Source organism: Vanacampus margaritifer, chromosome 1, assembly GCF_051991255.1.
Source record: "Vanacampus margaritifer isolate UIUO_Vmar chromosome 1, RoL_Vmar_1.0, whole genome shotgun sequence".
In the NCBI taxonomy this organism is placed as follows: domain Eukaryota; kingdom Metazoa; phylum Chordata; class Actinopteri; order Syngnathiformes; family Syngnathidae; genus Vanacampus; species Vanacampus margaritifer.
The window spans coordinates 10,343,738-10,359,498 of record NC_135432.1 but is presented as its reverse complement, the minus strand read 5'-3'; the positions used below and the strand labels follow the sequence as shown (position 1 = coordinate 10,359,498).

Genomic DNA, 15,761 nt, shown 5'->3' with positions numbered 1-15,761 from the left:
TTTATGTTATCTTAGTTCCTTTTGTGGCTGCCTCCAGGCTGGAATTGCCAATAGAAGACAAATAAGGGGATCTACACAAAATCAGAATATAAACTGCATTGACGTGTTGGGTTGGTGGTTTCCAGCAGGCAGGGTTTACCAAAGAAATCAATTCGTGATTTGGTCTTCAGGAAGCCAGTGACAGAAAGAGCACATTCATTCACATGTCCTACGATGACCAGTAGTCTCAGATGATGCTGAATGATCTGTTTTTATTCTGGCTTTTAGTGATAGACCTAATTTAATGTAATTCTTTTTCAACAAAATAAAAATTGCTAAATGGTGTAACTGTTCCTAAACTGGGGTCATAGCATTACTGCAAAAAAAAAAAAAAAAGTAAGCGTAGGATTATATGGACACGCCTCTTAAACGTTTTGTCCTAGATTGTAAAATTATTGTTATACGAATATGGAAGATGGTTGGTGTTTACCCTATAGCAATTGCTTCGCTTAACTGTTGTGTGACTTTATATAATATGTATGGAACGCTTTATAGCTTTATTATTATTATTATTTTTAATGTTTATATAATAAACCTAATTTGGGTGTCTGTTTCTTCGGCTTCCGTATTTGATGAGCATTGATCATCTAGAAGTAGAACAGGCATCTCACTCTGCATTTATTTCGGGTTCAATTTTTTAACCCAACGTCTATTAAATTTAAAGAACCCTGAAAAATAATGACACGATTACATGACATTATGTATAAATATTATATTTAGAGTTTCAAATGTAAATTGATACAAACCAATCGTTCTTTCATGGAAGAGTTTTTACTGTCAGAGACGAGTTTTTCCTGTCACAGGCGATCTTTGCCATTCGCCTTGTCAACAGATGAGGCTGCCTGCTACTCTGCTAGCCTAGCATTCACGTTACCTTCTGCCTGCTACACAAACGATTGCCGGTTCAACATAAAGCATGAAGAAAAGAACCAGCTGGTAAGAATCACTTTTGCGATGTGACAATGTACTCGCAGGGCCACTGTAAACACGTGCTTGCGTTTTTTAATTGAATTGAGTTCGCCAGTGGTATTCGCCGGCTATTATTTTATATGAGCGGTTGCTAACATGATCGTCATGATGACAGGATGACACCTGCTCGATGTGTGTGTTTGCTTTGGGAGCACAATTGACATGTTACATTTTTCTCCTCGCCGACAGACCATCAACGCGTTGGACAAGTTGACGGGAGGGTTTTATGACACGCTCATGGAGGAATAAAGCCCACGGATGGAAACCCAGAGGAGGGGGTAAGGAGGATTATTGTAGTGTTTGCGGGCTTGTGATCACCATGTGACTACCCACGGGCGACTGCAGTATTTATTTACACAATCATACAAAAAGGCCTTCTTTGCGCACATTTAAATCGTATTTAATTTTTTATATATTGTTGTGAAGTTATGCTTATTACAAGTAAAAACAATATAACTATGAACACTATGGTGTCATACAAAACAGTCCCCAATTTTCCCACCTTTTCCTGACACCAAGACTGGAGAGAACTAGAAGAACCCAGATGTGGTTGTATTACTTATACTATATTATTTATATTTATTTGTACAATACAACAATATAAAAACATAAACTCAAATTTGAACATATTTGTCGTTCCATAACTGAACATCTGTTACCATTGTAAAATTGACAGAGCTGAGTGCGAAACAGTGGGAGATATAACTACTAATTAGCATATTTTGTGTTGAGGTTGTGATCCCCGTTGAACTGGAAGAAAGCACTACAGGGAAAAGAGTATTAATGTAGACATACTTGTGATGTTTGATATTGTTTGACTTGATATTTGTGTAAATAGAAAAAATGTAACTTCTGTATTTAAGTAAACGTACAAAAGTACAGAGTTTGAAATGCCCTTAATTACAAAAGATTTAAAAAAAATAGTTACAGTATACATCCATTTTGGTAAAAATCCTCACAAAAATAGAATCATTATTTTCTTCCGTTTCTTACTGAGAAAAGGGGGGAAATCATGTTGCATATTGTTGTTTAAGCGCTAATTAGTGTTGACCTCAACGTTTTATGTTATCAAAACAATTGTGCTCCCACAGTTCTGCTAATGTTGTGAACTGGGTAGCGAAATAGCGAAAGATCCCCAAGATCTCAATTGACATTTCAAAAATGTTAACTGAAAAGTGCCCCCTCTAGAATCATGTGTGCATGTGATGGAGGAATGCTCAGTGCATGCACACATTTATCTTTACTTGAATGAAATCAGAATTGTATTAAAACGTATTCTCCTCACCTTCATTTAATTTCTCGGTTAAGGGCCAACCTTCAATTTTGTCAACTCCTTGTTTATTCCTGTCAATTCCCGCAAAATCCTGTTAACCCCCATGGAAAGATCCACCAGTTTGAAAATACTTCAAATATTGCAACCCTACTTCGGAAGCGTAAAACAATCACGTAAGATGACCTAATTCCAGCATGTCTCGTAACTCATGATCTCCCAGCTCTGGAGATGATGATGGTGGAGGAGGGCGAGGTCTACTCCATATGTGGAAGGGCTACTCTTACAGTGTGGCCCCCGAGAAACTGCTCCCTCCCCATTCGGTTCTCCAGGTCGCTCTGGGTCGAAATCATGGCGTTTTGCTGGTGGATGGTGAGTATTGTGGCGTTTGCAGTGTTTTAAAAGCCATTTCCTTGTTTTTAGTGAGTTGTTTTTTTTGTGTGCACAATCAGGTGGTCAGGTGTTCACTTTCGGGCACTGTTCATGGAAGCAGAGTCAAGTGGCAGAGTCTGTGGAGCCCACTTTGGAGAGCGCACTCAGCGGGCAACGTGTTGTCGCTGTGGCCGCCGGAAGCTTTCACAGCGGGGCGGTGACCGAGGACGGCGGCGTCCACATGTGGGGCGACAACACTGCTGGACAGTGTGGTTTGTCGGGCCTCAGCTCCGTCCACAACCCGACTCCAATCGCTCTGGCAGACTCTAATTGTAATTCCTTGCCCACTGTACCTGTACTAGAGCTCGCCTGCGGAGAGCAGCACACCTTGGCGCTCTCGGTCCAGCAGGAAGTGTGGGCTTGGGGCAGCGGTTGCCAACTTGGCCTCAGTGCCACCGTTTTTCCTGTCTGGAAACCGCAAAAGGTTGAGATGCTAGCAGGCAGGTTTGTACTTCAAGTGGCCTGCGGGGCCAAGCACAGCCTGGCACTCGTGCGCTGCCTGGGCCCTCAGGACGTCCAACGGCCCCCTGCGGACAAATGCGGGCAGTGTAAACAGCTGCTATACACCATGACAGACAAAGAGGATCATGTCATCATCTCTGATAGTCACTACTGCCTTCCTTGCTTGGAGCAGCCTAAGGAGGAGGAGGAGCGGCTCAAAACACCTTCTACAAATCCTGTGCTCAAAATGTCTCCATCAGAGCCTGCCCTTTCTTCCAAAAGCTCGACATCACCTCCTCAATTGGTGTCTCCGGCACCTGTCAATAACAGTGACCCCTCGCAATTACAACATTTGGAGAAGCAAGAGTCATCTCTGGCTGGGGTGCAACTGCCTGCTTCAGACTTTGACATCCCGGGGACAAAGTTTAGTGGGGCCCCAAGTTCCAAATCTTCTCCTTATCCAGATGAGCAAGAAGTCAAAGATTACCTGAAGAAGCTCTCGGATAGCACTCAGACTGAAAAAACACCAAAGGTGACCATTGGAGGACTGCACACACTGCTGGTGAGTCTTGCTATTAGAAAAAAACACATTTCAGATTATGGATGATTACTAAGGGGACACTTGACTCATTAAACCATTTTTAACAATAAAAATATAATATTTTAATATAATATTAATTAATGTGATAACTTCATTTTTTTCCCATGAACAAGTATTACCTTTAAAACTAATTTTGCCACTTGCTGTCGACTGAAGATGACATCACCTGTGCTGAGGAAACAGGTAACTCACCTGTTTTCTGGGTTTGGTCCCTAAACTGAGCCGTAATTGGTCATTACCTATTTCCTTATGGAGGACCAAAACTGCCAAAATTCAAAATAAATAAATGACTAAATAAAAAATGGATATAAAAAAAAATCTAATTTGAAAATTAAAATCCCCCAAAAATATATAAATGGAAAAAACAACTATATGCATATACACACACACACACATAAATAAATACATTTGTATTAAATTTTTTAATTATATTTTTATATTCATTTTTATTTTCACTTTTAGTCACTTATTTATGTATTTAGTCATTTATTTAGTCGTTTGTTTATTTTTAATTTTGGCAGTTTTGATCCATACTGCCAGGACGAAATGTTATTCAAATGAGGGGGCGGTCCTAAGCGTCTCTTGTGTTGGACTCCGCCGTTGCAAACTGCCTTTCATTGGTCGAGTGAGCGGGTGGGCGAACAAGGAAGTCTCGCCGGCTTGCATTGGAGAACTCCAGCAATGGACGACTATCTTGCCCACTGTCACCACAACTTGCGACTTTAGTTGCATGACAACAAGTCGAGGTGACAGTGGATCAGATAGTTGTCCATTGCTGGAGCTCTCCATTCAAGCCGGCAAGACTTCCTTCCTAAAGGACCGCCCCCTCATTTGAATAACATTTCGTCCTGGCAGTATGGACCAAAACTGCCAAAATTAAAAATAATGACTAATAGTGAAAATAAAAAAATATAAATAATAAAAAATATAATTGCAAAATTAAATACAAATGTATTTATTTATGTATGTATATATTGTTTGTTCTTTTTATTTGAATTTATGTTTATTTTTGGGGGTTTAATTTTCTAATTATATTTTTTTATATCTGTTTTTATTTTCACTTTTAGTCAATCATTTATTTATTTATTCAATCCCTTATTTATTTAGAATTTTGGCAGTTTTAGTCCTCCATAGTCGTTACCTATTTCCTCAGCACAGGTGATGGCATCTTCAGTCGACAGCAAGTGGCAAAATTAGTTTTTAAAGGTATTAATTGTTCATGAAAAAAATGAAGTTATCACATAATTAGAGACAAAATAGATCAATGAGTCAAGCATCTCTTTAAAATCCATCCATCAAACCATCCATCTAGATAGGGTGACAGGCCGAACCGGACGAGTAGAAAATGAAAGGATTCATATGGTATCATCCAGGTTGTCCGACTGACATTCCTGCTACAGTATGTTTACTGTCTTTTGTTTTGTTTTAGCCCTCAGCGGCCGGACTCATCAGCGCCTCCTCCAACAATCCCCTCAACAACCTGGTGGCCTCATGCGCTTCCGCAGTCGGAGAAAAGGTTGCCTCCACTTATGAGGCATTGTCCCTCAAAAAAATGATGAACTTGTATCTTCCTACTGGAGCGTTGAGATCAGGAGGGCCAGTCAGGCAAACAGAGGCCAGTCCCGAAGCGGGCGAGAACACCACCCAGCGTGTTCAACAGGATGACTCTGTGCAGGCCAAGAAGAGTTCCAGTACTGGCGATATCCATGAGGAGGAGGCGGAACGCCTGCAGCGCCGCCTGTCGCTCCCGGGACTCCTCTCACAGGGTAGATACGCTGTTCACCTCTTATCCTCCTCCTATGGGCTGCTGTGTAAGTACGCCTCGTGCCCATGCATGTTGGCGGCAAGTGCATGTTTTTGTCACACTTCATTGTGTTGTTATTTTGCATCTATTAATCAGCCAGTCAAGTTTTATTGTTTTCTTCCTTATAGTCACACTATGTGCTCTTAGACTTTTCTTTGTTTCACCTACTGTTCATTTGTGTTCAGTATGGTGCATATTTTATTCCAGTTCCATTATAAAGAGTCTCAAAATATATGAACCTGAGGAAGGTATACATAACAACATCAAAAAAACTGCGTATAGCAATTGGAGAATGACCCCACAACAATCTACTAAGTCCCATAGGCATGTGCCAGGGGACACGTTTGTGAATCAACACTGATATGTAAATAATCAGAAGTGTCCGTAGTTGCTATGTAAGCAAAATTAGGCGGACTCTGCAATTTGACTTGTGGTTTACGTGTTACAATTAATGAAATTAATGGGATAGGGCTGTGCAATTAGTTGAAATTGAATTACAATTTCAATGATTACACTCCACTGTTTAATAATCGGCATAATCATAAACAGAAATAAAAAAATATTATTACTAGTTTAGAGTTGTTTAAATGTATGTATTTGCACCTTTTTATTTTAAAATGACAAATTTATTCAATCTTGTTTGGTCCAAAAGGAACTTTCGTAATTATTTGTGTTTCAAAGTAGTGTTAATTTTTATCGAGCATTTTTAAATTTAGCCTCAGTTTTAGTCCAGTTTCAATCACGCTTGTTAGTTTTTATCATAGTTAGTCAACCTCATCCTGTTTTTATTTAGTCCACTTTTAGTCGACTATAAATCTAGCATTGTAGTCTTTTTTTTTTTTTTTTTGTCCAAGAAAACATACGTTTATTCGTCTAGTTTTAGCCAACAAAAATTGTCAACGTTTTTACCCATGTATATTTTTAAGTCAGCAGATAATGTTGAACATTTAGGATCTAAAACTATTTCACAATCTTTTTGATGAAAAACAACTTGACACACAATTACAGAATATCAACAAGTGGCTACTATGGCTCCATGCTACGAGCTAGTAAGTTAGCCAGCATTAATTAGCAGTCGGATTAACATTATTGTTGGAGCGTTATAGCCGTTGGATTAGTTTTATGTTATAACTATACTTAACTTCTTTTTTTTAACCTTTCACCTTGAATCCACCTCCCGTCTCTCACGTGTTTGTGCATGTTGCACTCGCTAGCTGTAGATTTGAAAAGGGGGCGGGGGGGGTGTTTTTGTTTAATATTCAAGACTTGAGATTTTGTTTTGTTTTTTCAAAAGAGTTTTGGTTTGTCTTAAGTTGCAGGACTTGGTGTGTTCGTTGTGTAAGTGTCTGTGTTGTTGAAATCACCTTGAAAGTACAGTATTTTAAAACCAGTGTATGCGAGGAGAGTGCATGATTACACTCGTTTTTGTTTCCTTTCTGCACACCTGCAGTGTCACCACGGTTGCTACGCAAGGCCGGGCGTTCCAATATGGGCGCCGCCGCGGCCCTGACGTCGTCGGGAATGGCGGCCCCAGCGGATCAAGAGGTGCTGCCCTCTCTGCAAACAGAGGTGTGGAGCTGGGGCCACGGAGGACATGGTCAGCTCGGCCACGGGGACAATTTAGACAGGTAGGGAAGGCTGCCGTCAAGCCTCTTGAGCTTTTTCATGTGAGCAAGTTGTTGCGTAATACCAAAAGTGTGATGTTTACAGATTACAGCCACTCTGCATCAAAAGTCTCAATAGTAAGGAGGTGGTGCGAGTGGCAGCCGGTTCTCATCATTCTCTCGCTCTGACTGCACAGTCGCAGGTCAGTCAACAGCTGTAGTCACAGGAATGTGTATAGGACATTTCAGAATGTTTATTAAAAAAATGGTTTTCAGGGAAAAAGCTTCGACCGGAATTAAAACCATCACAAAAACATATAGGGTTTGCGCCATTCGGTATTTCTCAGAAGATTTTAGGCTGCTTTCAATTTCCTTAAAAAAAAGCAGTTATACATAGAAGTAGTTGCCACCTCTCAAGACTGGGAACCACACCGCCATTATTGGTGTCGCTAAAGGCTTTTTTTCCACAGCTGCTGATTCTGAAACCGATCACATGGATTAGATCCACATTTTTCAATTTTGAGCTCCTCACTAAAATATTTCATTAACTCTTTGACTGCCAGACGTTTTGAGAAAAGGGATGCCGTGTGTGCCAGCCGATTTAAGCATTTTTGACTGATCTTTCAAGGTCCACAGAAAATTATGTGTTTGGACTATGGAAACACACATACTACCAAATGAAAGATTGGACTCTCATCTTTCATCAGAATTTTTTTTTTGTTTCTACCTTATTCCGTTTTTCAGTAATCAACAATAGAAAATGGTTAGTTTCACCTCTGTTTTGAAAAAAAAAACGTCTTTTAACGTCTTTGGCACTCCTCCATAGGATTTTACTAAACGTTATTTAACGTTTTTGGCAGTCAAAGAGTTAAGTGATTAATCTGGCAAATTTTGGGGGGTTCACTGATTAATCAGTTAAAAAAAACATTCTTTCCAAATTTCCATCTCTTTATTCTACAAAAACTGGACATTTAAAATTTGCTAATAACATATTTTATGATTCAGTTACTGGTTTGGTCTATAACGTGCAATGTTATGGAAAGGGGGGAGGGGACGCTACACTGCACACAGACTGGTCTCGAGCTGCCTGCAGGCTGCAAATTGCCGCTGCGGGTGATCGTTTTTTGTGATCGGCAATAGAAGGCTGATTTATCTTTGTTTTCTCAGTCAGTTTGCATTGGTCAAATGACGTTTCACTTGTCACAACTGGACTTGTCTCTGTGTCTGTCTTAAAGTTGTTATCATGGGGAAGTAATAGCCAGGGTCAGCTGGGCCACATGGAGTCCCCCAGCACAGTTCCTCGCCTCGCCAAGGTGCGGCAGTAATCCTACAAAAAAATTCAACTCCATATCATTTGCCGCCTCGATGTCACCACACACTTTTGTCTCCGCCCACAGTTGTCAGAGGGAATCCGGGTGTGGGATGTGAGTGCCGGAGAGCGTCACACTCTGCTGCTTGCTGATGGAGACTGCATACAGCCCATCATTTATTACAGTGGAGAGCAGGTGAAAGAGGGCACCCGGGACTGTAGCAAACAGGAAGACGGAGAGGAGGAGTCGTCATCTGACGGCTACACCCAGCAGCCTGTGCTGCTGCCTTTCTGCATGAATGTAAGAACAAAATATTTGTTCTTTTAACCCTGGAGAACACAAGAACCCTTTTCTTCTTTGGAAAATTATGAATTATACATTAAATGACTGCTATAAGTTCACTGAACACCAAAATATATGTTTTTTCAATTTTAACCCTTGTTTTTTGAACTCGCTCAGAGTTGCTAATTTATCAAAATATATATATAAAACATACTCCTAGGCATTCTGCAACATGATATGAAATAGATTAACCCCAAAAAAACATAATTTTACCATCTGATGGTTTGCTGAGAAGATGGTTTTGTTTGGATTGATTTCCAACTCAACAAAACAGCCATCTTGTCACCACCACTCTGGCTCATGTAAGTGCAATATTCATCCACTAGATGGCCCCATGTAGGGGTCAGAAGTGGCACTCTGGACTTTTGAAGTTAAATTTGTAAAAAAAAGAAGAAAAAAAAGGTCTTTGTTATTTGAGTAGCAGAATTTATAGGGGCCAAATTTGACCCCGTGGGTTCTCCAGGGTAAAGCGCTTCTTGAAACTTTTTTTTTTCTTCTAGCCTAAAAAATTCAAACAATCTTCTCCTGTTCTGGTAAAACACGTGGTTGCTTTCGAATTTTAATTATTTGGTGACCACAGGAGTTGTAACGTCATTTGTGTTTCCCAGCTAGGATTTGTGAGCAGCGTGTCTGCTGGCGGCCAGCAGTGTGTGGCACTCTCAGACAAGAATGTGATGGGCTTCATCGCCAGCCTCCATGAGCTGGCGTCAGCTGAGAGAAAATTCTACTGCAAACTGTGTAGCATCAAGACACAAGTCTTAAGTCCCTTGCTGGGTCTTGGTAAGAGTGACACATGCAAGAAAAGTGTTTTTTTTCTCCTTATCTCATTGTTAATGATTTGCATGGACTGTATTTATTTTCTAGAATCTCTGAGTGCCAACCTTGGCCCGGTGATCTTCAAGATGCTGAGCACGCTTGCCAGTCAATTTGGGCACTTGTGTCACCTGACCGGGCAGCATGCGGTCAGTCTCACCGCCAACCTTCGGCGCATCCGCAGTATTGAAAGTCTGTTTATTCTCGACCACGCCAGAATCTTCCTGGACTCTTACAATGAGTATGTGTTCAACTAATGTACAATCATGTAATAATCATAATCATAATAAATAACGATTTTTTTTCTCACATCTTTTAAGATACAGCAGCACTTTGGATGACTTCCATGTGATGGGAGGCTTCCTGGCCCTTACTAAACCCTCACTGTGAGTACATTGTCATAAGGAAACCTTTAAATGAAAATGTTCAGGTGTGACTGATGCTTCTGAATTACCGTGATAGTGTGTGTCCCAAAAATATCATAATTTTGTAGACTAATAACATTGTTAGTTCTCACTTAAATGACTGTTAAAACCATCTTGTACGAAGATGGCTTGAACAAAAATAAGCCGCAGGGAAATTTACTGGTTTACATCCGCAAAAGAAACATTAAATATTTAAAAAATGAAGAAGAAAAAAAATTCTAAAAGTATTTAGGGCATTATGTTTTAAACACAAAGTTTCCTTCTTTCACTAGTAATGAAAAGGCTTTTTGTGTCACTTAATTTGCTTGATGACAGTCAAATGAAAAAGTGGTCAGCATGCATTTCCAAGAAAAGTCCTTTCAAAACTGGAAAGCAGATTTGGACATGGCGCAAAAATGTTCAAAGACGAAGTCAAAAAGGAAAAGGTTTGTTGGGTCATAAACAGTGTTCAGGAATAATTGTGAATCTTTGTGAATGCACTTTTAAAGTGTATAAGTATCCATTTCAATATGTTGGAAAGTCTATAAATCTTTTTCAACTTGAAGCCTGTAAACAATTTATTTACCTAGTAATTGCAATTAGAATGCTAGTGAAAGTCCAAACAAATTGACATGCAAATTACATATTGTCATTCCAAATAAGTGGAATTCTACAGTATATTATTTTCTACTAGTCTCTAAAACAGCATTTAACAGGAAAGAAAGACTACCATTGATGACTGATATATTGAATTATCCTCTTCCCTAAAGCGATTTCTTTGGAAAGTGTCCTGAGCTGCTTCAGAGGTTGGCGCAATGCAGCGAGGGGAACCTCGCCATGCTAGACCTCCTGGTATCGCTCTTCTGCCTCCCAACACTTCATCTGCAGGAGTATGGACGACTGCTGCTCAAACTGGCCACGTGCTTTGAAGTAGTAGGTCAACTAACCGTTAGGAACGCCTCACACTGAACGACATGGCTAAAACCGACTGAACTGTCGTGCAATATGCGGGTTTCGGCAACTAGCTCTCTTCAAAATTTGAATCACGCCGGTTAATGGCGTTGCAATGTCACAGATGTACCAGTAACAGCCAATTAAAATTGCACATGAGCTTGCACACAAAATAATAGAAATGTTTCTAGCTTCTAGAATACTCAACTGTATTTATATTTCTGTAAGGGAAGAAGAAAAGGATCTTTTTCTTCCTCGTGTTCGTTTTCTTTCGCGTAGTGAGAATGTTGGTTATCCGAATGCAGGCTGGAGATCGATGGACAGTCACTTCGAAGCTTTTATTTCTACAGAATATTCCGGGCACAAGTGAGTTTCAGACAATGGCTGCAGCCTCTCACAAGTGCGAAGATTTCAGAGGACTTACAATATTCTTATACTATCTTGAAGGGCGGTACCACAAAAGCCCCCAAAAGTTCTACTGAGGGAATAAGGAAATTAAAACTGACTAAATCTGGGCAGAAGACCCTCTTCAAAGGGAAGAAGAAAATGTTTTGCAACCCCCAACTCTCCGATGCGACTCTATCATATATAATTTGTCTATCAAATTGGTACATATACACTACTGAATAACATTGGATTCTTAACATCAAAGAAAATGGGGGAAAAAAAGTATAAATCTGCTAAAAAACTTTAACATTGTTCATACTCCCTGCGCACACTCTGACAATGATTACGCCACTGCCACCTAATGTAGGGGATGTGCAATTGCACTTTATTCTAGTACGACAAAAAAAAAGCATGTTGCCTGAGGGCCTACCCCACTAATTCAGAAGAATAAATGTGTGGTGCGTAATCGCTTGGTGTGCAGCAAGGAGTCATCAATTATTATTTATTTTTTTTGCCATGTTCCATGTTGTGTAGTGTGTAGTTGGCCTTGGAAAACTGGGGCCCCGTAGACACACTTTGTTTTCTAAAGATCATGAAACATGTGCGTGTGTCTGTGTGGCGCTCGCTTCGTCAGTGCTCCAACGAATACCAGCGACTGCAGGAGAGCTACTCTAAGTTTGAAGCTTTGGATCTTCTGCTGAAGAAGAAAAGGAAGGAAGCCGAATACACATTTCTCTTCTGGAAAGGCTTCCCCGGCAAGATGACGGTAAACCAGCGTATTACTTGTCCTAGCATGTTTGTTTTACCTGCTATTGGTCAAGCTATTCCTGGATGGTATCCCAACTGACTTTGAGTGAGACGTGAGATTGTCCACCCCGGGCGAATCTGTCAATCATTCACTAGACACACTGTAGTGATCTGACTGAAATGGTCAAACTGAGCATACATAATGTTAGAGTGGCTTCATTTTTTGTTTTTGTTTTTTTATCTAGGACAGTACATTCGTTATGTACAGTTCAGTTCGAATAATACACATAATAGTTTTCGAACAAACCAGTCACACGCATTCAACCCATGGACAGTTTGAAGTTTTCAATAAACCTAACCAACATCTCTTTCACTTATTATTTTTAATTTGTTATTATTAGGACTCTCTACGAAAGCCTCACCGCCGCCTCATCTGCGAGAGTAGCAACAAAGCTCTGACGCTGCAGAATGCTGGAAGGTTCTCTGTCAACTGGTTCATCCTTTTTAATGATGCTCTTGTCCACGCGCAGGTCAGCTTTGCACAAACGCGTACACTCTTTGGGTCGTTGTAAAAACTGGTGTGTTTTCAAGCATTTGTGTGTGCTTGCCCTCATGCTCTCAGGGCATGGCGCCTTGTAAAAACCTCGTAAGTATGAAGCGCTGCGTCATGATTGTGTGTGTGTGTGTGTGTGTGGAAGGAAAAGGGATGTGAAATTGTGGACCTGATCTAGGAACTGGTCTACGTTTAAAAGCAACACGATCGTAATAAATAGCATTCGTTATGCACTGAGACTCTTTCCCAAGAACGGTCAAACAAGAACAGAACAGAAACCTTAATTCATACCTTACTACACAAAGCAGTGTTTGTGTGATGCCACAACTTTAGTCATTTGACAAAATAAAACCTCAGTTAACCTGTAGTTGACATCACAAGTTTGAAGCTTTTATTTGTTTGTAGACAGCTGTGATAGGCAAGTGAAGATAAGCGATTTGTAAAATGAATGATTGTTCAGGGATTTTAAGGACACCGCTTTGGCCAAGCAATGGCACAAGTTTTCATCCAGAGAAAGATTTTCCCAAAAGCCAAGGAGCATGTTTGCAGTGGCATGACTGATAGTACGTTTTATCTAACTGACCTTCTCCTCGTCTCTCCCAACCTTCCAGTTCTCTACCCATCATGTCTTCCCCTTGGCCACGCTGTGGGTGGAGCCAATTCCAGAGGACACCACTGGCCTGTGAGTCACTTCTTGATTGTAGATTTAGGATCAAAGATGTTCTTATTATGCTGAAATTATACATTGCCTTGTTTCATTGCCGTCTTTGAGGAGTTACGGACTGAAACTGACCACGCCTGAAGAGATGTTCACCCTGTTAGCCAGCTCTGCCATGGAGAAGGTAGATGACGTAAAGAAGTCAAATACTGTTGATGCAGACGACGAGCTGTTGGAAGTCCTCATTTCTGGTGCTCACTTGACAGGCAAAGTGGATCCGCTGCATCAATCAAGCAGTGGTTCAGGCCCTCATCTTAGGCGAGGGACAAAAGTTAGAGCCGCCCATTTGTAGGAGTGCCACCTACGCATTTTATAAGGACGGACGGCTAAAAGAGGCGACATATGATGGCCGCTGGCTAGCCGGGAAGCCCCACGGAAGGTGGGACTTGTTGACTTTCTGTTGTTTGGGTTTTCAACATCGTTGCATACATGTCAACCCATAAGGTTTGTCCGTATTTCTTACGGATTTTTAAGTGTTGCAAAAGCATACGGGCGTATTTGGAAATGAATACGGATTTAACTGTTTCATGAAAATAATAATATTAGTATATATTGCTTACCCTTTTTAAATTTATTTAGTATTTACTGTCGGCTACGTGCTACACGTGTGCATAAGCTCGATTTAAACAACAACCGGTCACAAAATCTCGTCTATCGCGCGAGACTTCTAACAGTTTCCTGACATGCGCAGTTAAGAAATTTGTGTTAGCGCGAAAATTGCGAGTCGTTCGCAGTGGTTGAGAAAATGGGGGACAGGCCGGCCAAAAAAACAAGATACACCGGACGTTTTCGTTCGGAATGGACGGATTTATTTAAGGTAATTGGTCCGTTAAAACTTGGAGAAGAGTATGCATCATGTTCGCTTTGTTGACGGGACATTAAGGTTGCGGCATCTGACATTTACGATGTCAAAGAACATTTGAAATCAAAGTTGCACGAGAGAAATGTGAAGCAACAAAAAAGTCAACCGTCCCTGTGATATTTAGAAATCTGTTTTTTCTTTGTGCAATAAAATGTCATTTGGAACAAGATACTGTCAATGTCTTCATATAAGAAAGAAAGTAAGGTAAGATTAATGTTATTGCATGAAACAGCTTTAGTATTGATAAAACTGACATAAGGATTTTTATGGGAAAATAAGTATTTTATGGGTTTGTAATACAGGTGGGACCAAATTAGGGTTGACATGTATGTTCGTTGATTGGCATTGTTGCTTGTTTCAGAGGTGTGATCAAATGGCCCGATGGGAGGATTTACACAGGGTCGTTAAAGAACGGACAGGAGGATGGGTGAGATTGAGACAACATGAGCATGAATGAGATGCGATATCCTGTCCTCAAAGTGTATTTGTTTGTTTAGTTTTGGTGAATTAGTGGCTCCAAATAAGACCCTGAACAAAAACGATCGCTATCAAGGCTACTGGAAGGACGGCAAAATGCACGGTGTGGGCACGTACAGGTAGGCATCTATATGCAGTATATACAAGTACTTTGACAACATTTGTAATTGCCCTTTAGTATTTTAGTAGTAGTTTACAACAGAATGAAATATCGGCAGATTTCTGGGGGGTTTTTTTTGGGGGGGGGGGGGGTGTTGAATGACATCTTTGCCTTAACCCTGGAGAACCCATGGGGTCAAATTTGGCCCCTAGAAATTCTGCTACTCAAATAACAAAGGCCTTTTTTTTTTGTTGTTGACAAATTTAACTTCAAAAGTGCAGAGTGCATGGGGCCATCTAGTGGATGAATATTGCACTTACATGAGCCAGAGTGGTGGTGACAAGATGGCTGGCAACATGCTGTTTTGTTGAGCTGGAAATCAATCCAAACAAAACCATCTTCTCAGCAAACCATCAGATGGTAAAATTGTGTTTTTTTTTGTTAATCTATTTCATATCATATTGCAGAATGCCTAGGAGTATGTTTTATATATATATTTTGATAAATTAGCAACTCTGAGCTAGTTAAAAAAAAAAGGGTTAAAATTGAAAAAACATATATTTTGGTGTTCAGTGAACTTATAGCAGTCCTTTAATGTATAATTCATAATTTTCCAAAGAAGAAAGGGGTTCTTGGGTTCTCCAGGGTTAAGTTGTAAAGTGTTACTGTGTTTTTGAAGATTTTCGTAGAGCTAATATCAGCCGATTAATCGGCCGAGCCCTATTTCCACTGCACAGTTATGCTAGCGCTGAGGTCTACGACGGATCCTACCAGGAGGGCCTGCGGCACGGCCACGGGATGCTTCGTAGCGGCAAGCTCAACACCTCCTCGCCCAGCGTATTCATTGGCCAGTGGGTACATGACAAGAAGACCGGCTACGGCGTCTTCGATGACATCACCAAGTACGTCGCCGTGTCCGTAGTTATCGTGCTGGAGT

The 15,761-nt window shown here is 40.6% G+C and overlaps 1 protein-coding gene and 1 long non-coding RNA gene across 6 annotated transcripts in view; one reads left to right on the top strand and one right to left on the bottom strand.

The window, feature by feature from the left end:
- The window catches only part of LOC144055285 (uncharacterized), a 6,803-nt gene extending 5,933 nt beyond the window's left edge, over positions 1-870 (bottom strand). Inside the window, exon 1 of the long non-coding RNA XR_013294818.1 lies at positions 786-870. This is a non-coding gene — a long non-coding RNA (uncharacterized LOC144055285). The remainder of the gene's footprint in view (positions 1-785) is intronic.
- Positions 389-15,761, top strand: part of als2b (alsin Rho guanine nucleotide exchange factor ALS2 b) — a 23,211-nt gene continuing 7,838 nt past the window's right edge. The window contains exons 1-22 of one of the 5 annotated variants that reach the window (XM_077570891.1): positions 389-975; positions 1,198-1,286; positions 2,502-2,650; positions 2,731-3,713; positions 5,182-5,563; positions 7,007-7,184; positions 7,267-7,363; positions 8,396-8,473; positions 8,558-8,770; positions 9,421-9,592; positions 9,677-9,866; positions 9,946-10,011; positions 10,800-10,962; positions 12,002-12,133; positions 12,516-12,644; positions 12,737-12,760; positions 13,279-13,349; positions 13,443-13,509; positions 13,592-13,764; positions 14,609-14,674; positions 14,745-14,843; positions 15,562-15,726. In XM_077570891.1, the coding sequence (XP_077427017.1) occupies positions 1,267-1,286; positions 2,502-2,650; positions 2,731-3,713; positions 5,182-5,563; positions 7,007-7,184; positions 7,267-7,363; positions 8,396-8,473; positions 8,558-8,770; positions 9,421-9,592; positions 9,677-9,866; positions 9,946-10,011; positions 10,800-10,962; positions 12,002-12,133; positions 12,516-12,644; positions 12,737-12,760; positions 13,279-13,349; positions 13,443-13,509; positions 13,592-13,764; positions 14,609-14,674; positions 14,745-14,843; positions 15,562-15,726 (3,617 nt within the window). In that variant the 5' untranslated portion in view covers positions 389-975; positions 1,198-1,266. Of the gene's footprint in view, positions 976-1,197; positions 1,287-2,501; positions 2,651-2,730; positions 3,714-5,181; positions 5,564-7,006; positions 7,185-7,266; positions 7,364-8,395; positions 8,474-8,557; positions 8,771-9,420; positions 9,593-9,676; positions 9,867-9,945; positions 10,012-10,799; positions 10,963-12,001; positions 12,134-12,515; positions 12,645-12,736; positions 12,761-13,278; positions 13,350-13,439; positions 13,510-13,591; positions 13,765-14,608; positions 14,675-14,744; positions 14,844-15,561; positions 15,727-15,761 lie in introns of all 5 variants that reach the window. The other 4 variants (XM_077570882.1, XM_077570909.1, XM_077570917.1 and 1 more) reach the window with 4 other exon arrangements.